Raw genomic sequence first — 21,583 nt, forward strand, 5'->3', positions numbered from 1 at the left:
TCTTTGGCAAGACTTGGGTTACTCGTCTTAACACTCAATTCAATTGCATTGCAAAAATAAAATTGCATGTAACATTTACATAATCCAATACAACATGATTATACTAAATATATAAAATTAGACAAATTCTTCATTAAGGAGAAACTAGATGATAAAATTTTATAACTACTTAAGATTTGATTAAATCACTAATTAAATGATATTCTTACCAAAACAATCTTAAGTCAATTATTTTCAATTTTTTAGACAAGTTAAACGTGGGTGACATCTACACACTTTCTTAAAACGGTTTTGAGATTATAATTGATTTTGCATATATTCTGTTTGATTTCTTTCAATATTGGCATGACATATTAAGAAAAGTATTGATTGTAAACAATTGTATTCACTATGTATTGATGTACATCATTCAGAAAATTAAGTAAGAGAATAACTATCTCTACTAAATTTAAAGTAATATACAAAAAAGACTCTAATTATTCCCCCTCTTAGCGTTGCAATTTTCCCCAAACAATCATGTATCACTATAAAAATGGAAACTAATCAATCATCCATGAATCATATTAACCATGGAGTCTTTACACTGACAAATTATCCCTCCCCTTAATCCATGAAGCTGTTGCTCATGTTCAAAGCAAAAAATTATACTGGTTGACATCGGGTAACATTCCCAGACCACCATAGCAATCATCAGTACTACTGTTATTCTGATGATCATCTGTGATGCTAATGTTATCCCTCGATAATGAGGGTAGTTGTGCGGCAGCTTCTGCTGAGTAGGGATGGATTCCTGTGTTAGTAATGTTGTTAGATGTACTGTTACTCGCTTCATCAAGTTGTCTATATGAGGAAGAACTACTTTCCATAGGCAATGCCATGAGATTGTATGCTTCTTGTTGTTCCTTATGTTGAAGCTGTTCTATTAGTAGTGCTAAAGACGCTTCTTCTTCGTCTCTAGCTTGCGGCGTAATTTGAGTATGATAGTTGTATGTGTTGTTCTGGTTTATATAGTGTTGGTTGAATGAAGATGATTCGGCCTCTGGTCTGGTCTGGTTTTCCACCTTTGTTATGGAGAAATACTGCCCCTCGAAATGGGAAAAAAAAAAAAAGAGTGATGGTTGGAACTTTGAACACATAAAACACAGAAACTAAAGCAGCATATTTCAAAGTGAAATTGTGAAAACATTTCCAAAATCAGAACCATCCCGAATAAGATAAACTATAGTTGATGCTAATAAGGTTAATCTTCAAAAAAGCTGCAGACTTAGTGCAACGCACGTTCTATCTTAGCTGTTTCTTTTGTGTCAATTTTGTTCATATCCTCCCAAAGTCTATCGTCATCAATACAGAAAAGGTCAAGGGGACTGATGTCCCCTTTGAACAAACTTTTTACCCGTTTCAACATTTTCAAAATTCAACTTTAATTATCAAACAAAATCTGACTAGTATGGTAATTAGGAAGATTTACTCACGAGGCTCTTGTTCTCATCCTCGTAAAGAGTAAGGGAATCTCCAATCTGTAGCCTGTTTTGCCTTACGAATTCTCCTGTAGATTGAAAAAGAGAATTGTGAAATGCAAAAATATCAAGTCTTGAGATCAAAACTTCATCAGTAAGTGAAACTCACCTGTGTTTTCAAGAACATACATTCTGCTTCTATTGTTGCACCAGTACCTGTGTTAACAAAAGACAAAAATCTTAACATTAAGTAACAGTTTCAAAGACAACCCAATTGAAGAAAAAAACAAAAGCTGATATATTTGGCACCCACTTGAACTTAAGAGTCCAGAATTGTTCAGAGAAGGCATCTCTCATCACTACTTGAATTCCTTCTTTATCAGAGAGAATAGGAAGATTCTCCTCAGCTTCTCTCTGGATCAACAATGCAGAGAATGAACACATATTGTTATAAAACAATAAAAATGTTTAAATATTTATCTTGTTAATTAGAGTTATGAAAACAACTATCATTTCCTTTTCCTTTTTGCTTTATTTTGTGTGCAAGAATCGAGAAGTCAGAGGGGAAGTCATTCGGCAGACTGGATCATAACAATAATGTGGTGTGGTGATCAATAAAAGCAAATCAAATCAAAGAAGATGGTTGGCTCGTTAATGTACTTCGTTTCTCTCTATCATCTTTTCTCGGAATCTAAAGCCAAAAAGAGAATAACAAGACCAAAACAAGCAAAATTTGACTACACTAACAAAGGCCGGCCCTAATGCGCATGCACATTGGTTGTAAAAGTAAAAACCTCACCTTTGGAAGAACAATCCTTCCAAGAGACCCCACATCACTGTTCTTCAACTCCTTCTTCAGCAACACTCTTAGTCTCTGCAAGAAAAACTCAAATGAATTCTCAATAAAGAACATGATATCAAAGAAGATAAAACAAACAAACAAAAATTGAGTGAGATTTTTTAGAAACTTACTTTGTTATCAGGAGTGCAAAAGTTATACTGATCTCTATTATTGTTGATGTTCTCAGCACTATACATTGCAAGTCTCCTTGCATTCATATGAGTTGAGGAACACGCAATTGAAGAACTACCAGAAGAAGCATTTCTCTGCAGAATAAGGTTCCTTTGGCGCGCTAGTTTTCTATTAGTCCTAGCAATCTTGGTCTTTTGTGGATCTAAACTCCCTCTTTGTTGTTCCATTACCACCCCATTATTTGGTTGCCAAAAGCACGACCCTGAAGGTACCACGTTAGGAGCACCAATTCCGATCTCGTTTTGTCCAAACCACACGGGATAGACAGGATAGGCAACAAAGGACTGAGTAGCCGCCTGTTCTAAAGGGTATGGGCAAGAAAATTGCATGCTTTGATGGAAAGGTTGCATATACTGAGGTTGCAATATGTACTGCGGTAGTGTTGTAGGCAATGTTGGAGGGAAGTTCACCGGTTCAGGGTTAGAGAATTGGGAATTTTGAGAAGAAGGCATGTTTGTTTGCCTCAAGTTCATGATGGTACTAGTGTTTGTGCTGTTAATATCGGTAGTGGCTGTGGTTCTTGGTAGTGAAGAGAAGTTGTTTGCCATTATTTTAAATGCAAAAATGGTTGTATTTTGGGTTGGGTTGGTGGTCAAAAGAAGTGTTGGATAGAGCAGAAGTGTGTGTGTCTGAGTCTTTAGAGAGTACTAGCAGCATATGTAGTGAGTGAAACTCTGGTTGAAGAAGGTTGTGGTGGTGTAAGATGGTGCGAGTGGAGATCGCCCAGGTGTCCAAAAAGCAAGAGAAACGCGTCAAGTGGTGCAGAAAGACCGGTGTAGAGAGAGAAAAGGCCATGAGATGGTAGAGAAAAACTGAGAAAATTAAAGTGAGAAGCTGTAAGTGATGTGAACAAATGGGGTGAAAGAGTGGAGTGAACCAATGGTGGTACGTTGGTGACAGATGGAGGGAGGCTGGTGGCTTCGGGATACCCATCTGCCCAGTAAGAGAAGGAGATACAGTTGGTTTCAAAAACTTGGCGCCACCCTTCATTTAAATATGGCAGGCTTGGGCTCATCTTGCACAGAACACCATGCACCTAAAGCCTCAACCCATTAATTCATTTTACAATGTTTCTCTAAGTCTCTTAAATATAAAACTTATTGGAGAAATGATGGGCCACTGCTATTTTCTTCACAATCTGCCTCTCAAACTAGCGAGACACCCCTGAAATATCAAAGCACAAGCCCAGTTCCTCCTGCTTTTCTTAAAATAATTTTTGTTATTTTAGTTCTTTCACCCACCACAGTCTTGTAAATATTAAGAATTTTTTACTGGTTTAAGTTGTTTAAGTTAGGAGTACTTGCGTCATCAAGGTTGTTTTTTATGTTATCGTTAGAGTGTTTGGGCTGTAGTTTAGTTCTGAACATAGATTTATGTAATGTTTGGTATGTGAGTAAAAGATTGAAGTAATGTTTGGAATGTGAGTAAAAAGAACAAGTGAAGCCCAAGAAGGTGAAACTTGTCCTCCGCCCATGGCATTGCCACTTAGATGCCTTGTTAGGCATCAGTCTGGCCATGCCTCCAGGATCAAAGTCTTCCTGCATCGAAACTTTTCTTTTAGAGAACCAAATAAAATGCCTTGCATAGACCAAGCAAATTACATGTTCAGATAGTAAAATGTGACCTCGTATGCATGTGATATAAGTTCCATGCTTCCCATTTTTCCCAACTGGTGAAATGAAGCACTAATCAAAGTTGCTATCAACTGCACAATATAGAAGAGAAATTGTAAGTCCAGTTATCCATATCTCTGCTGGAAATACATGACAACAGCAGCCTACCTATCAAGAAATCACCCTGTATATCATAGTCTTACAAGCTCTATGGTGACAAATATAACAATCATTCTATCAAAACTTGTCCATAAGAAGTTTCTGATTCAGAATCAGAAAAACATAACAATTCCAACAGAAAAGCATTTCTAAATGGAACAAAATCATTATGTAACATAGAAGTTATCAAAATTTCACCATAATTTCCCTGCATATCATTGCGCTACTTTGTTCACATTATTAGTCCATCCAGACCACTATACATGTGCAAAAACATTGATCATGAACCAAAAAAGAAAAGGTTTTGTCAATCCCTCTGGACAAGTGACAAAAAAGTTTCTACCACTTCTTTGAAAACAACAATCATATGAGAAGAAACATAATTTTTTGAGTTTGTAAAGCAGTTAGAATCCCTTTGTATATCACAAGGTTAGCCCCTAGCGAACAAATATACAGAGAAGGAAGAAAATTTTGGACTTTACTGTAACTCAGCTGATTGTGATGCTCTCCTCAGGTAGTTCCAAAAGGAAAAATAGCAATAAAAGGCATATTTGTTATATTACCATCAAATAGTATGCTGTCAACAGTAAATACAGTATAAGGCATTAAAACCTCAAGACAAAGAAGGCAAAAATCAGTTGTTTTAGTGTTACTTTGAAATATAAATAATTAGGTATCAAAAATCAACCCATCAAGGAACAAAAAGAGTTAAGACCATTTTTTCCTGGCAAAAAGTATGCCATGGAACAGAAGATTATCATCTTGAGGTAAGTATGGATTAAATATGAATTTCAAAAGAAGCTTGACTCTGATGGAAGGATAGAGACAGAAACTACAAACAAGAATTAATTAACCATTATAAGCTACCATAGCAGGAACTTTTAAAGATCTATATGATGCCATAAGAACATGATAATATAAAAGATATAAAAATATTTATCTACTTAAGTGAAAAGGAAAGAAACACAATATTCTGATGTCAATGAATATCAAAAGGGCAACTTACTTTACTGTTAAACAACTGAAATTGACAAAAACTTCGAAGCAGACACCTGACTTATTGGGCAACTCAAAAATTTTGAATTTCTACAGCCATTATAAGTAAAAATCTGGACAGGAGTTGATAAGAAGAAAGGAAACCTCTGTAATGGCTAAAGGCAATAAAAGTAGTGATGGATGGATTTGTGAAGAGGCTCTTGCATCACTTATAGATCTGTAAAGATGATCTGCATGCAACTAACAGGCCTGCGTGATAACACCTGCCTAAACCAGATCAATAGCTGTCAATGATCTAAAAGTAACGTAGAACACGTTGAGCAATAGCCGAAATTTCTGCTCTAAAAAGACAATATGAGTAAGGCAGAATCAATGTATCATTCATATCCGTTAGTATCACTCGCATTTTCAGACCGAAATTACAGAGTCATTTATCAAAAAGCATAAATTGACAAACATATCCTGCATTCCAGAACAAAGTCTACCACAACCTTGACCTTCTAGAAGCATCAGATTAGGCAGAAGCCATGGTAGGAGCTCAATCATTTAAACTTAGTTCAATGAAATCCAATTTCTTTAAAGAGTTATGGATTAGACAAAGAGAGGAGAACAAAATTAACAATCAATGACTAAAATACCAGAATTGCAGTATGGATCATCATCTCACCAATTGCCAAAGATCATTTGCAAAAGCTTTAAAAGTTATATCATTATTTCCTTTTTGCTAGCATCTATACTTGAAACGCCAACATTAACAAATCACCTTGTGATTTGAGAAAGTTATATCAAGCTTATAGCAGTCAACCAACATAATTTCTAGATTACAATCAAGAAGAAAATTTAAACTTAATTCCAGTTTTCCATATTTGGTTGGTTTTCTCGATGATGCAATGTAATTAGGAGGATTATCTGATTTACTGTTAGGATCATACTTAGGGTTTAATAGTGCTGCTTGAATTCAAGGTTAGTTTGCTTCCACAAAGCAACAATATTGAATCAAACAGAAATTATGTAGACCAAGAAAAAGGTAATGCCAATGGTCATGATGATGATAATAATCAATTGACAGGCAAAACTGAAACTTCACTAAATTTGTTTAACCTTCGGCATATTCCAACTTTAACATTATTTGAAAATGCCACATAATCTGATAGTTGGGGGAGAAGAAATTACCTTCTGATAGCCATCTTTAGTCCCAACATTCAAGATTATGTTAAAACCCTGAAAAATATATAAATTTTATTAATGACTGAAATGAGAATTACATCAAGAAATCATCTTTCTCATTCATCATGTGAATATACCAATTACCATATTTAAGTCAGGGTTTGAACTTAAGTTCCATACATAACATCTTTTTTCTTTCGAATCTACTGGAAAACTTCACCTAAAAACAAATCTACCAAAGGTGCATTTGGAGTAACTTATACATATACACACAAGAAAAACTTTGTCCAAGTTCCTGGAAATACAAACACCGATCCTTGTATCACTCAATTATTGACAGTGAAGAAAAATTCTTGTCCAACTAACAGCAAATGCATCAGCGTTAAGTTAAATGAGAACTGGGACTCCAGATACTAATTAATTGATCATGAAGGTATAAAACTCAGCACATATAATGCATTAAAGCTTAAACAATCTTAAATTACAGCTTCCACTTCATTCTTTAACGTTAAAATGTGAAGTTACTACTTGAAATCAATTTGACTTAAAGCTTTTACTTCATGAAAAAGATTGCACTCATCAACTCTACTTGTAATATGTTACATATAATATGACAGGTTTACCCAAAAAGAAAATGGTACTATTGGAATTGTTACCTAAAAATGGTGACCATAAACACTTCTCCAAGTCCAACTTCTCTCGTGTTGTGTAAAGTGTTCTGCTTCATAGTTCTATAATATAATAATTTGTAGAGTTTGATTAATCCAACACAAACTCTTGAAACATATCAAAGGTGAATATGTGATGGATCAGGGGGGAAAGGGGTCGTCCAGTTAATGGATCAACCCAACATCAGTGCTTAGGTACCAGAGCCCAAGAAGCCGATAAAACCAGTCAGGCCCATACAAGGCAGTCAAAAAGTCGTACATGGGGAAAATACAATTGAAGTGGGGGATGGTCCACTAACCGCACGAGGATGATCATGGTGATCATCAAAAGGACGACGTAATAATAAAAACATAGGGGAGTGAGTACTTGTAAAGAATCATGGAGCAGAAATATCAAGGAAAATAGAAAAGAGAATTAGAGAGCCGGTAGCGTTTGTCCAGAAACTGGTGCTTGTAGGAGCAGTCGTAACCCCTAACAGATGCGGTCGTCACCTCCCCACCCTACCCCACCATTTTCTTCTAGGCCTTCGTTCTCATCAATTACGTGGCTTCTGCGCACATGCCAGTCCCCCTACTTTTTCTCAATTGAACTCAACACTCTGCTTCTCTTCTTTATGTATTTGTTCAACTAGGTCATTTCCTCGGTCACTTGCACATATTTTGTCTCCCTAAACTACCATAGCATTACCAAACATATAAAGATACCATTTGTGACAAGGCCTACATGTACAACATTCTCAATATTGTTTTCCTGAGAATTAGCCTTGTAAGCAACTATATTTTGATTAAGGATTATTGGTTTTGTCTTACATTAAACTTATTAAAAGAACAATTTTAACCAATTTGTACATAAACGATCTAGTCTCCCTTCAACATCAACCTCTTATTTCCATTGTCTATGCCCAGTGGCTAAAGCATTCCTACCCTCAATAATACACCCACAAAACCAAAAATTATGCACATTGACTTATTAGCACACCCATACACTGTTTTTATTGAATCTCTATTATGCTCACTATAATATCTCTAGTCCAATAACTCGGTCCACTATCAAAATATTGTCAACTCTAGACACAATCCATCATGGTTTTACTTCTGAGCTTTGTAACCCAAAATGCGTCTTAATAGTTTAAGAAACTCATAAGCTATTTAACCAGTCGAATTGTTCCACCCCTAATCGATATGAGATACATAGATAGAGTACAGACAAATCCAGTATCTCCCTATGTTTTGCCGATGTGGGATTTACTTAAAGGTATCACATAACACATACACCCCCTTATATGATACTCTTAGGCAAATACCATATTGACAAAACACATGAGAGATATTCGGTCTTTCTATACTCTGTCTATGCATCCTATATCGGTTAGGGATGCGAGAATTTAACTGGTTAAATAGTCTATGTGCTTCTTAAATTGTTAAGACTTGTTTTAGGTTACAAAACTTAAAAATAAAATCATAATAGACTGTATGTCTAAAGTAGATAATATCTTGATAATGAACCGAGTTATTAGACTAGGGATGTTACACTCACCAACTTTGAGCTGAAACCATGACAATGTTCAAATGAAATTAAAATCTTCTTCTCACATGAACTTAAACATTTTAATGATTTAGGTATACTTATTTATTGTATTCTTATTCTATATTCATTGATCTCAATCCTTTTAATGTATAGTAAAAAGGGATCTTAATAGGACTGTGTACTTGGAAGAAATTTTTTTTTATGTCACAATATATAAAATATTGTGACCAAATAGATTACAAGGGAGCATAGAACGGTCTTTTAGATAATGTGGCTGGTATCAAAGAAGAGTTCCTAAAGACGATAACTTAAGAGTTCAACAGAAGATCAGAGAGGTAAAAATAATTTTAAGAAAGAATTGAAAAGAAGGAACAAAAAGAAAGAGAATAGTAGACTCAAGAGAGAAATTGTCGTAAGTGGAATGAGAGAGAAAGACAAATCAAAAGAGAAAGAAGCTGAATTCTGACACAGGCCATCACCCCATTGACTACCGCCACGCCACCCTTGTTTGGCCGCAGCAGCAGCTTCTCAGCCACTGTTATACTTCTTAGACTCACTATTAGATCTCTCCATCTTAATTTCTTTGTCTTCCGGTTATTAATACTATCTTAGCAATAAAATACATATACATATTCTATCTATGTTGAGGCTTCAAGGATAGAAAAAGAGTGATATTCTGTAAAATCTTTCTCGAGTTGGCTCTTTTATGATGCGTTCGGTGTTCTGATCAAGAAACTGAACTGGAGTTCTTTGATTCTTGCTTCATGTTTCCTCTGGGCTGGTGTGAGATGATACTGAACCAGAATCCATTTCCCCCTTTAACTCTCTAATATTCTGCGCACCAGATTGAGACCTCTCCTCTGCGGACTTTGCCCACGCCCGACACCCGTACACCACCCTCCCCCTTCAAATGAAATCCTCTTACCATAGATATTATCGTATATATACATATGCATCTGCCTATCATATAAAGGTTGTATTTTTCTGAGAATCTGGAGAGGTTTTGAGGTATTTATTGTTATTTGGTGTTTAGCTCTAAGTTTCCATAATTGATAGACCTTGGTTTTGATTTTGTTGTGGGTAGGGAAAGGGGTATTAGAGATCTCATGCAAACAATCGCCGTTGTTTTGCAGTTTGCGCAGGTTCTTAAGACACGTTGAGTTCACTTATACCTCTATATATTTGAAACGCCCCTCCTTCACCTTCATTTCTAAACCAAAACCTGCATGCAGCAGACCAATATATAGAGAAAAATTTATTCTTTATTTCACAAAAGATGCAGCAGCAAGATAGAGGTGGAAGTGAAGAGAAGAAGCCAGTAGGGAATCAGCAAGATCGGAGATTGAAGGTGATGCAAGGAGGAGAGACTTCTCAACAACAGCCACCGCAGCAGCAGCCCCAAAAGTGCCCTCGTTGTGAGTCTCTAAATACAAAATTTTGTTATTACAATAATTATAGTCTCTCCCAGCCTCGTTATTTCTGCAAGACTTGTAGAAGGTACTGGACTCAAGGTGGAACCCTAAGGAACGTTCCCGTGGGAGGAGGTTGCCGGAAAGGAAAACGCCCAAAAGCCTCCTCTTCCGGTGAAAATTCAAGATCTTCTCACCCACATCCATCTCCACCTTCACAAAATATTCTCTCTTCCAGCCCAGTTGTTACCGGAAGTGCTAAAGAATCTGGTAAGAATTTGGCTTCGCCTTCTTCGATTTCTTCCGTGGGATCTTTCTTTCCAAGTGGTGGGTTTTTGTCTTCTTTAGCTGCAATTCCACCTTTGAACCAACCACAATCTTTGATTAATCAGAGTCTGAATCCAGCTCTTAGTGTTGGTATTGGTGGTGGTGGTGATCATCTGGGAGGGTCTTCAAATTTGGGTCTTTTGCAGGGATATAGCATCCCTTTCGCTCAACAAACACAATTTTACCAGATTGGCAATAGAGAGAAGAGTGTAAATCCCATATATCAACCGGCTCAAGAGAGCTTGATTCACTCTAGCAACAGGCCTGCAAGCTCTTCACATCATGACTGGCATCAAAGCTTCATCAACAATACCAGCCCTAATGTATCTGATACGGCTTTGTGGAGTACAAGCACCAGCAGCAGTGCCCACAACAACGCCAACAGTAACAATACTGGCTCTGTTTCTGGTTCTTTGGACCCGAATCAATGGCCGGATTTTCCTGGTTATGGCCCCCCTTCATGAGTAAAACTATATCTTACAGCAGCATATAAGTTCTCTTGAGGAAGTTTTTGCATTATTATCCAGAAAAGCAACCACAAAATCTCTATATGATTTTACATTGCAGTTTTAGATGTGTGTAATTATATATATGGAAGAAAGATAGCGGCAATGGCTTTGGTTTATTCTTGAGATTTTCTGGGTTAAAAATTAGGAAGATTAGCTTTGTTTGTCTGAATTGAACTTGTGATTAAAGTTAATAAGGTGTATCTTTGTTTGGTGAGCTTTAATTTTCTTAATTTATATCGGCTTTTTATTGTAGATGAATAATATTTTTCCATTAAAAAGAAAGTGTAGTAGTTTAATCGGGGTTTGTTTGTGAGAATTGAAAGCTTGTCTTAAAAGAGGTGAAGAAGAATAGGTAAAAAAGAGTGCATGGGATGGTGGAGCTGATGTGCGCTGTGTTAAGTTGTTAGACAAGATGGTTCCCCTTTGTTGCATGTGGGCGACTGACATTTACTTATCTTTAATAATGTTTATCACTTATACTTTTCCACAGTCCAAAAAGCTTTCATCCAATTTTTTACTCTTTCTTCCTCAGCCATCTATCGCTCCCTCTCTCTCTCTCTCTCTCATTCATCCAGTTGATGAATCCGAAGATAATTTTTTCTCAAAGTAGGACTCAGTCGACGTAAGGGATCAAATGGCAACTGATAGAGATCTGCATGGTATTGGCTCTCCATGCATAATCGAAATGGGATGTGAAATGTGTTTGGTGGGAGTAGGGTAGCAAGCAAGCATACCCAAATGGAAAAAAGCTCAATGTAATAATTTAGCTAGCTAGCTATGACATTTGACCATCCTAATTCTATGTAAAGTTTGATTTTAACTTATAGTTTAATCACGCTTGTTTCTTTAATTATTAACTTATAAACAAAGGATTGAAAGTGAGGATCATTTCATCAATAAATATAGATTGAAGGGGGAGGGGGCGTGGAGGTGGGTATTGTATTTGTGGATTCCAAGTAAAGAAAATCTTACGCCTGACAAGGGGAGATCTCTGTCCCGAGGGTAAAAAGAGCAGTGAGAGGGTTCTTGGGATACCCCATTCTTCCTCATCTTCCTGGCCATACACTATTATTCTAAATTTTTGAAAGGTTAATGACTATTGAGAGGATAGTTTCATTTTCACTTAACAGAATCTAATTTTTTTAAATAAAATTAATGAAAAAGGTAAAAATATCAATATATTTTTATTGAAAGTAAGTAATAGTTAGAAGAATCTATAAAATATTTGTCCATCTTTTTGTCATCGTATTTTTACTATCATTCTGTGCTTGTCACTGGTCTCCTCCAGATTGTGTCCGGCAGCCAATTTACCCAATGCACAGTCAAATCCAAAATCACCCAAACAGCATAACAGTCAAAATATTCCCCTATGAAATCAATAGAGAATTGCTAAGAAACTCCATGACCAAAATGAACCTCAAAGGCTAACCTTTTCGGAAGTTATGCCCATCGAAATTGAAGAGAAACATGGGGACAAAATGCTGAAGGCAAAGCACAAATTACAACCTTTGGTAAGTTTGGAAGAGAACCTCAAAAACTGAGAAACAAAAAATGATAGAAAGGAAAAAAAATATAAAATTGTTAAGTGTAATAAAGTGAAATTAAACCTATAATATATTTTTATAAATTTTTTATAAAGTAATAAAAATACTTTTTAAAACTGACATATATTGTTGACTAAGATGGGTGTTTCATCATAGGTGATGTGGAAAATAATAATTCGGCCTTACTAAAACTATTTCATCTTTATTAATTCTACCTTATTCAATCTGCAAAATAGTCATGTTTCTACCTTTAATATTATTAATAAAACTAAACACCAATTTTATATTTTATTTTCAAAAATAAATAGAAAAAAAGAATTTACTTTTTTTTTTATGATTATATGAAGATCTCTCTCTCTCTCACATAAATAAATTAAAAAAAAACAGATTAAAATTAATTTAATAAAAGAAAAGAAAAACAACTCAAAGTTTCATCCGATAACGAGAAATAAACATAAGAGAGGAGAGAGGTTTCTTGTTTTTATAAGAGAGGGCAAAACAAATTTTGCGTTGCACAAAACTAGGAAAAGAATACTGACAGAATTTTCTTGCCCAGAAAATCCCATTGACCAGGCTTTTCCCTGTTTGAAAATAAAAACAAATTAAACGATTTCAAAGGAAAATTGTACTCATTGATGACGTAAAATAAATTTTCTCGGATTTTGATTTTCTTTGTTTACATTTTGTACAGGATCAATTAAACCACAAAATTGAAGTGAATCTTTTTCATTGATTAACAAAAAAGAAATTATACAACCGCATTTATACAATAGAATTGATAGGTTGGCAACCCATATTAGAATTGATTATAACCTTCGATTAATAACATAATAAAAACACAAAATCAATATTTACTCACCCTTCGATTGTGAAAGAGTTGTCGGAATCCACTTGCATTAGAAAAATAGAGGCGAAGCCTTGATTATAACCTTCAATTAATAACATAATAAAACACAAAATCAATATTTACTCACCCTTCGATTCACTGGAAAGAGTTGTCAGAATCCACTTGCATGAGAAAAATAGAGGCGAAGCCAAAGGGGAGAAAATATTTTTAGAAAAAATGACTTCTCTCGAATCTTCAAAAGGGTTTTATGACTTATAAGTAAAACGTTGCGTTTTGATAAAATTAAGACTCACCTTTTTATACCTTTAATAAATTTTAAGATATATTTACTTCAATCTTTTTTTTTTGGTCACACCTCATTGAAAAGATGGTCTTACAAGTTTGTGTATTTTAGATTTTTTAAAAATATATATAAAATAATTTGGTTGCTTAATGCCATATTTTACGTTGTTTTGATGGTCATTTATACAAATCTAAGTAAACATTATTGAAATCAATTGGCACTCATTTCGAGTGTTTGGCTGGACTGGAAGATCCATATTGCTTCAAATACGGACTTCTTCTGTCAATTACGATTTGCTTTTATTCTTTACTTTTTTACTAATGTTAGATTTTTCTTTCAAGACAGCCTTTACAAAAAAGTGTGATAGCATATAGGCCATCTAACAAAAAGAAGTTGACCCAATCATTGATAAAAGATAAAATAAAACTATTGCAGTTGCGATTACTTCTGTAAATTATTTTTAGGAAAATAACATTTTTTTGTAGCCAGATGAAGACATAAGATTTTGTCACAGGAAGATTAATTCTCTAAGAAAGTGTCATACGACTCTCTCTCAGTGGAAAACCCAATTTTCGTCGTTTACATCTTTCTTCTTTGTAATTTTGCTATGATAGTAAAGTAGGGTTGAGGTTGATGACAATTGCATGGAAGGACAATCCAGTGTCTAACTTTAACACCACATCTAAATTTATATGATGTTCAACTGTGGGGGCTCTTTCTTTTTTCTTATATCTTTCTCTTCTTTCGAAAATATCATAGCATGCACAAGTGCGCTTCCTGGTCCTACTTTACATCAACATCTAATGAGAAATTGGAACGAAGGCCCCATTCCTCCATCATTTGGTAACTTGGTTTCGTATAATTGAATTTCTTTGACAATTGGGTTTATATATGGATTAGCTGGTGGCTTTATATGATCATCAAAGCTTTCGCAATCTTAACAGAATGAATATATATGATCTTCCACGTGTTTGTCACTTCAACCTTCATTACCACAAGGTTGAGATTGCTTTTATATATCCAGATAGAAACTGTTGATGAATCTACTAAGATGGGTAACTATAAGTTTGGTAGAGATTGTGAAGGTGACAAGTTTGGAAAGATTCACGCCCGGCACAGATTAGATAGATTAATATTAAGAAGTCTTGACTAATGTAAAAGCCATGGCCCGCGCCACCATTTAATCCAGCTATATATTATAGTTCTAATAATTTTAGAAGAAAGCCAATCAGCTAAACTATGTATGCCCAACCAACGAAAAATGTTGCTCTTGTGGCTGATTGGAAAGCAGTTGTCACATGAAGTGTGGTGGCACCCAAAGAAGCTGTTGCAAAGTCACTGTCTACACATTTCAAACAGGGACTAGGAGATTTATACTAGTAGTACTGAAAAATTAGGAAAACTTTCTGGGTTCCAAGACAATTGAATCAAATAATGTTAATTCCTATGCACATTTTACTTGATCAAATTTACGTTTACACATACAAAGTTTGTTATGACAATATATATAGGAGACCATTTAAGAAGAATGAGGACTTGTGGGCTGTAAACTAACTGAAACTCTGGGTTGTTTAATAGATTTCGTTAATGAGAAGTAACATATTGAGTTATGGCAATACGAGGGGTTTCTAAAATGGCATACGAGAGAAGACACACTTTCAACGGCGCTGATTTGTCGTAATTGTGTTTCCTTTGTAATAATCAGATGGTCGGCATTTTTTGTCACATGGTTCGCCAGCTTGACATTTGAATAGATATAAAAACTTTAACTTTTCTCTCTTCTCATTTTGTAACAATAATTCGAGATTGAATAAAAATCTCAGTCTCATTTTTCCTCTTACTTTTTTCTTGTTTCTTTGATTAGGGTTAGGGTTTTATTTTCTTGACAAATCTTGAAATCTTTACCATTTATTGAACATTTATTTGATTAATTCTTTATATATATTTGTATCACATGATTTTATACATTTAATAGTATTTATACATATATACGGTCAAAATAGTAATTAAATGAGAGAAATGAAAAGTTCAAGAGGCTACTCTCTTAAAAGTAAATGAAGTAATAGCTAACTAATACGATAAATTAATAGGTCATGAATTAATGGACCGTTTCATGGTCCCAATCCTATATAGGACAAGTTCAAATTAAAATTAATAATAGGGTTTTAGTTAAGACATTGATTAATTACGAATTTGAAATTTATTACTGCTGTATCATTAGGTTATAATTTGGTATGTTAATTTGGAGTTTAATCTTTTAGAGAATTCTTTGGTATATTCTATTAAACTCCAATCTCAGATATTAATAAGGCCACTAATCTTCTAATGTATGTTAGATTAATTAGGAGAAAAAAAAACGTCATTCAATTAACACAAAATAACATAATAACATATCATCTGAGTATCGGGTTTGATACTCAAAACTAAGTACACATTGAATTGCTCCCATCAAAGTAACGCAATCTCATCATACTAAATCTATATGCTTCTCTCCCTTCACAGTAGTTAGTTCTGTTCACTTTGACTTGCATTGTCATTTGCAGGCATATCCACCTTGTCAAAAGGTTAACTAAGTTTCAAGTTAAGTCGAGTATGGATAGGTTACCAGCTCAAGCTTGTTAAATACGATAAAAATATATATAAAATCTTGAATTTGAGCATTGAAAAAGGTTAGAAAGAGGAGTGTAATTGCTATAAAATTTCCATGTCAAGATTAAGTTGACTAAATGGAGATTGAATTAAGAAAGAATAAGAGAAATATATTGGAGGTGGGGTTTTGCTTGGAAGAGAAGATTTGACAAAAAAAAAAAGGACCCAAGGACCCGTCACAATATTATTCTTGCGTGAAGAGTATGAAATTGTGTCATCAATCATCACCAATCCAATTCTATCTAAATAATAATTCTCACCACGACTCAACTGCTCTTATAGTTTCTGCCCATCCTGTCATCTTGTCTTTCAAAAGAATGAGTCAATTTTATGATGTAGTTGGTGGATTTAAGAAGCTTCTTATTAAGATTAATAATTAATTATTCCCCCGATATTTCTCTCACAACATTGGATGTGTTCAACCAGCCACCCAGTCAACGGCAAATTTAACGTAACAGAGTGAAACTTGTATCATAATGTTGGATCAGGGCCCCAAGAGTCAATAAAATTTAAGATAGACTATGACTAAAACTTCATTATTAAATTTACTAGTGAGATTTGATGCTAGATGTACTGCCACGAGTAAAGGTGAAGATGATTAAAATGCTTTTAGATCGCGACAATCAGTTTATTTTTAAAATCCCTTTTATTTATATTGGCTAAGAGAGGGACCATTGCTCTTAATTATTAATAGATGATTCAGTAAGGTTTTCCATTAGTTTTACTTTCTCCTTCATGTGTAGCCCCCACCAGTGTGATGATCTGTGGAATGAGCAAGCTTGGTAGGGCTAAACTTTTGTACTGCAGTCATTGGACTGGATCTCAAGGATGGACTCAGTTTAAAGCAACATATATAGAAACATTGTATTCAATAATTGATAAAGGTATCAAATGTTTATCTCATTCTTCTCGTTTTATGGCCTGAAAATATTACTGAATGGAGTCGTCATTTTCATTGGCAAGGAGAATTCAGTTTTTTCTTTCTTGGGTCCAGTGCAACAACACTATAATATTATAAGGAAAAAAACTGTGGCTTCAAGAAAATCACTGAATGATTGAGAATTGCTGAAATTAAATATAATTCTGATCAATAAGATATCTAGAAATAGAATTAATAAAGAACAGTATTTGATAGGTTAATAATAGAGAGATCATTATTGAGTTTAAGTTGGTGAGAACCAAAGTCAATGAAAAGAAAGGAAAGTTGGTCCCTGGCACATGCTAATGCTACTACTAGTCTCAAAATACAAGAGAAAAGTGTAGGGATGCATGGAGAGATGAGGTCACAAGTCCCCCATCAATTCTCTTAATTTTCTTCTCCATTACTTATTGCCTGACGCAACACTGGTTTAAATAATTTTGAACCAGTTACTTGGGTTTCCCCCAATCACTTCCACACCCACTTTGCCAGGCTCATGAAGAATATGATTTATGATTAGCAGTGCTTAATCCACCTCCAGATAACACGGCCTTAGATAGCTTTGTAAAGCCACTTTTACCATAGATATCTCTAGTTATCATTAATTTGTATTATTGACTTATGTTGTTGGTTCATTGCAAAGTGAGACTGTTGTGCCTGTTTTGACCAAGGTCTTAATTTACACACTTTATCATCATCAACCATATCTATCTGACCTCCACCTTTAATCCAATCCATTCCTATTAACAAACTAATCAAATTAGTGAGATAATCATATCTCTCTTCCTCATCTTCGATGACAATAATAATATTGAAAGACTAGCATTTAAGGTGGGAGAGCTAAGCAATTCAAGCATTTAAGATGTTTAATAAGAAATAAAGTTAAAATAGACAAAACAACCTAGATATATAGCTAGATATAAAAAAGATTTGACAATCTTGTCACCTAAAACTTCTCTTTATAACTAGGTTTTTTATAGCCTTGGCTCCATTAATCCCATCCAATTGATCTCTGCGCGTGATTAATTAGTCTAAAGACTTTTGTTTTTCCACATTATAGTTGAATAATGCCCCAAAAACCCAAACGATATCTCACGGCAAAGAGATAACCCAGATAGAACCTATACCTAGATAACCAATGTGCAATTATGAGCTTCATTTTCAGAATCATAGATTGCAAAATTATTGCCACAGATGACACCAAATTGTTCGCCTCATTTTTCAAGATTTCTTGATATGTAAGTTACAGCACCAAAATTCAAACAAATCAACAAACTGAAGTACTCGTTCAGCAAGCAGCTGTTATAGCTAGTTAGGTCCAATAAAGAAACAAAACTATAATTTTAATGGATTCATAAATAGATTCTCCAAATATTTTTTCAAGAAGAATTGCAATCCATATTCGTTTCAGAACTTGCCGGGGGAAAATCATAAAATACGTAATGCTCCATGTATCTTTCTCTATATGAGTTAATTTGTACTAGGGAATGAACAACTTTACTGCCACTACGTACCAAGCCTTTCTAGTTTTTTCTTCTTAGCTTTAAGTCTGATCTTGCATCACAAAATCCTTATTATTATTTTCATATTTTTAGAATTCAGGGTAATTTTTTACTATGTATAAGAGATTTCAAGCAGTCTGCATTCTTATAAAAAACACCATTGCATCCTTGACAAATATATAACTTTAACAAGAACCAAAGTCGACAAAATAAACCCCTAAAATTAAACACCCCAAATTGCAACAACAAATAAATCCCCCTCTCTTCTATACCATTTTACCCAACCCCTTTTCCCTAAACCCCACGCCCAGAAATTTAAAAGGAAAAAAAAAGTAGAATATAAAATTAATTGGTTTCTGCGAATGCAATCCTCATTGAGGACTGCAACATATACCTCCTGTAAACCCCCAGTCCCATCCTAATAACAAATACATTGCAAAGAAGAAAAAACATGTCATACTTATGTACATACAAAGTAAGACCAATCGACTTACTGAACTAAAAAGTCGCAAGAAGGAGCAAGCTAGCCTCTGCAGATAGATAATGAAGATGATAATCACGATGGAGATGGAATGAAGAGGATCCGAGGTTCCTCTCAGAGCAAAATATGTTTTCTCAACCTTAATAATAAAACTGATAGGCTGAATTTTTGCTGCTGACATGATCACTCCGATCCAAGCTTCTTCCATCTATATTATGGTTCACTAGTACCATGCTTTACTTTTTCTTGTCTTTTTGGATTTTTTTTCTTTTGGAAATCTGAAGTAATGAGCAAAACCTAAGCTACGAAAATACCAAGATATGACTAGGTAAAAGAGGGAGACAAATTGAAAGGAAATGACGTTTGGATTTGCTAGATCAGAGAGGTGACAGAGGACCCAATATTATTTGATGGATCATGCCAAGCACCGACTGAGGTTGCATTCCAGTAAAGAGAAGGATCTGATAACCCGATTGGTTCCATCTGATTCTGGCATGCTACATTCCAATCTATCCTGTTTTGGCCCTCTTCAGCTTTCACTTCTTTCATTGATATTCTGGCTCCACCATTTGCAGTCATATGCAGGTCTTCTAAGGGTGTTATGGAATTGAAATGGCCATGTGCTTGAGAGCTTTTAACTCCACCGTTGATGTACTTTTGGTGGTGAAGACTAGAAGCAAGCCACGAAGCCATAGTTGGAGAAGTAGTGGTGACACCGAAATTGGAATAGGTACTTGAAGGAAGAGAAGCAGAAGAAACTACATCTTGGTTTTGCTTAGTTGGGTTAAACCCATTTCGGTAATTGTTAGAACTATCCGAAGCATCATTAGACATGAGTCTAGAGGAAAACCCTAAGCCAAGAGCATTAAACTGAGGCTGTAGATCATAGCCAGAAACAGTGTCTACACTTGAAACTCTTGAATTAAACCTAGGAAATGGAAGGTTCATTTCAGATGGATTTGTGGGTAAACCATAAAACAAAGAATTAATATGATTTGAGGTTGAAGAAATATCAATCTGGGTTTGTGTGGGAGGGTTAGTGTTTGCTGCGCTAGGAGTTGAAGAAGCTCCATCAATGGAAGATGAAGAAGGTCTCTTCACACGCTTGTTTTTCCTGCAACCACCACCTACAGGAACATTTCTCAGAGTTCCACCTCTTGTCCAGTAACGCTTGCACGCCTTGCAAAAGTGTCTCGGCTGAGAAAGACTGTAGTTGTTGTAGTAACAAAACTTGGTGTTTGAAGAATCACAGCGAGGACACTTGAGAGGTTGTTGCGGAGGCTGGTCTTGTCCAGGTTTCTCCATAAGCCCACCTGTGGAAGCCATCAAGCTTTTCTCATCTATCTGATTCTGCAACCAAAGAGAAAAAACGGAAAAGAAAGAAAGAAAGAGGTCAAGCTGCTGTTTTTAGGGTAAAATAACAACACAAGGAAAGATATTCTAATCTAAAAGCAAAGAAACAAGATGGGGTCATGTTTTGTCTAATAATTGAGTATTGACAGAGAAAAAGAAAGAAAGAAGGAAATAAAAGAACCTGTGGCCATTCGTTAGTTGTTGAAGAGATGACTACCATCTTCTCACAGTTACCCAACATTTCTTCTCTCAAAGGAATCGTTGAAACAAAGAGTAAACAGACAAAGAGCAGGTGGCGACGTGAGTCTTTCCTGATGGGGTTGAAATATCATGACAGTGAGATAGAGAGAGAAGGAAAGTGATTAGCATAACAAGAAAATAATGGCATTATTTATCTAATTTCACGTGATGGGTCTGGTCTAAAATCGAATTTGAGTAGGTATTTGTTTGTTTAATGCAACTTAGAAAAATCAAAAGAATATAAAGGACATATTCAAAATCCAAGAAGAAGACAGAGAGGTGAAGTAAGCATAGAGATTAGAAAGAAAGATTGAAAGAACATTACATGTGAGAATACACACTCCACAGAACTACGTAACATTCCTCAGTTTAGATAGAGGGAATCCCCAGAGCTCAATACCCTATGCATCACAGCAAATCCCACTTCCACCTCCACTTTTTCTTTCTTTTTTTAAATTTCTATGATTAATTAATATAAATGAATGCCCACAAATTTAAATTATATAATTAACTATTATTAATATTCTACCTAATTTGTTCATATACATATCCTACGGTCTAAATTTACCCAATCCATTCTGTACATCATCATTACCTTGAATTTCCAGTTCAACCAAATTTTTAATTAGAAGGGTTTCATTTCTTCATCTAATCATGCCTGCATTTGAAAACTTAATCAAGCGTACATATTGCAAAGGTTAACTGCACATTTTTGGTATTTTGTTTGAATATATTATATAAATACAGTTTATGAAGTTATTATACAATCGAAGACTAGAAATCATGAGAATGATGAAATTGTGATAATGATGGAGGAGGTCATCCAGGTTAAGGTTTTTAGCAAATTATAGAAATTAAAATGTAAGACTTTAAACTTATAAAATAGATAAAATTATTAT

The 21,583-nt window shown here is 34.9% G+C and overlaps 3 protein-coding genes across 4 annotated transcripts; 1 reads left to right on the forward strand and 2 right to left on the reverse strand.

The window, feature by feature from the left end:
* Positions 1-353: 353 nt before the first annotated feature.
* On the reverse strand, positions 354-5,437 carry LOC123193724 (B3 domain-containing transcription factor LEC2-like). 2 transcript variants are annotated; one of them, XM_044606808.1, is made up of 8 exons: positions 5,269-5,437; positions 4,115-4,195; positions 2,430-4,028; positions 2,257-2,331; positions 1,771-1,871; positions 1,627-1,673; positions 1,473-1,546; positions 354-1,085 (listed from the first exon to the last, which is right to left on the reverse strand). In XM_044606808.1, the coding sequence occupies exons 3-8, from the start codon at positions 3,036-3,038 to the stop codon at positions 630-632; spliced, it is 1,362 nt and encodes a 453-aa protein (XP_044462743.1). In that variant the 5' UTR covers positions 3,039-4,028; positions 4,115-4,195; positions 5,269-5,437; the 3' UTR covers positions 354-629. The 2 variants fall into 2 exon arrangements, with proteins under 2 accessions (XP_044462743.1, XP_044462744.1); XM_044606809.1 differs by having other exon boundaries at positions 354-1,079; positions 5,269-5,436.
* A 3,440-nt stretch (positions 5,438-8,877) lies between these two features.
* On the forward strand, positions 8,878-11,080 carry LOC123193725 (dof zinc finger protein DOF5.6-like). The gene is made up of 2 exons (XM_044606810.1): positions 8,878-9,629; positions 9,755-11,080. The coding sequence occupies exon 2, from the start codon at positions 9,898-9,900 to the stop codon at positions 10,819-10,821; it is 924 nt and encodes a 307-aa protein (XP_044462745.1). The 5' UTR covers positions 8,878-9,629; positions 9,755-9,897; the 3' UTR covers positions 10,822-11,080.
* Positions 11,081-18,755: 7,675 nt separating this feature from the next.
* LOC123193710 (dof zinc finger protein DOF1.4-like) lies at positions 18,756-21,028 on the reverse strand. The gene is made up of 3 exons (XM_044606790.1): positions 21,010-21,028; positions 20,626-20,755; positions 18,756-20,441 (listed from the first exon to the last, which is right to left on the reverse strand). Coding segments are annotated over exons 1-3 (1,110 nt in total). The 5' UTR covers positions 21,012-21,028; the 3' UTR covers positions 18,756-19,463.
* Positions 21,029-21,583: the final 555 nt, after the last annotated feature.

Source organism: Mangifera indica, chromosome 12 (genome assembly GCF_011075055.1).
Source record: "Mangifera indica cultivar Alphonso chromosome 12, CATAS_Mindica_2.1, whole genome shotgun sequence".
In the NCBI taxonomy this organism is placed as follows: domain Eukaryota; kingdom Viridiplantae; phylum Streptophyta; class Magnoliopsida; order Sapindales; family Anacardiaceae; genus Mangifera; species Mangifera indica.

Bases quoted from the DNA above. Each gene is read 5' to 3' on its own strand.
- LOC123193724 (XM_044606808.1), bottom strand. From the start codon at position 3,038: ATGGCAAACAACTTCTCTTCACTACCAAGAACCACAGCCACTACCGAT. The intron at 1,872-2,256 runs GTGAGGTTTTTA...TTGTTGATCCAG, and splicing joins GAAGGATTGTTCTTCCAAAG to AGAGAAGCTGAGGAGAATCT. The intron at 1,086-1,472 runs GTGAGTAAATCT...TCCCATTTCGAG, and splicing joins AGGATGAGAACAAGAGCCTC to GGGCAGTATTTCTCCATAAC.
- LOC123193725 (XM_044606810.1), top strand. From the start codon at position 9,898: ATGCAGCAGCAAGATAGAGGTGGAAGTGAAGAGAAGAAGCCAGTAGGG.
- LOC123193710 (XM_044606790.1), bottom strand. The intron at 20,442-20,625 runs GTTCTTTTATTT...CTTTGGTTGCAG, and splicing joins CAACTAACGAATGGCCACAG to AATCAGATAGATGAGAAAAG.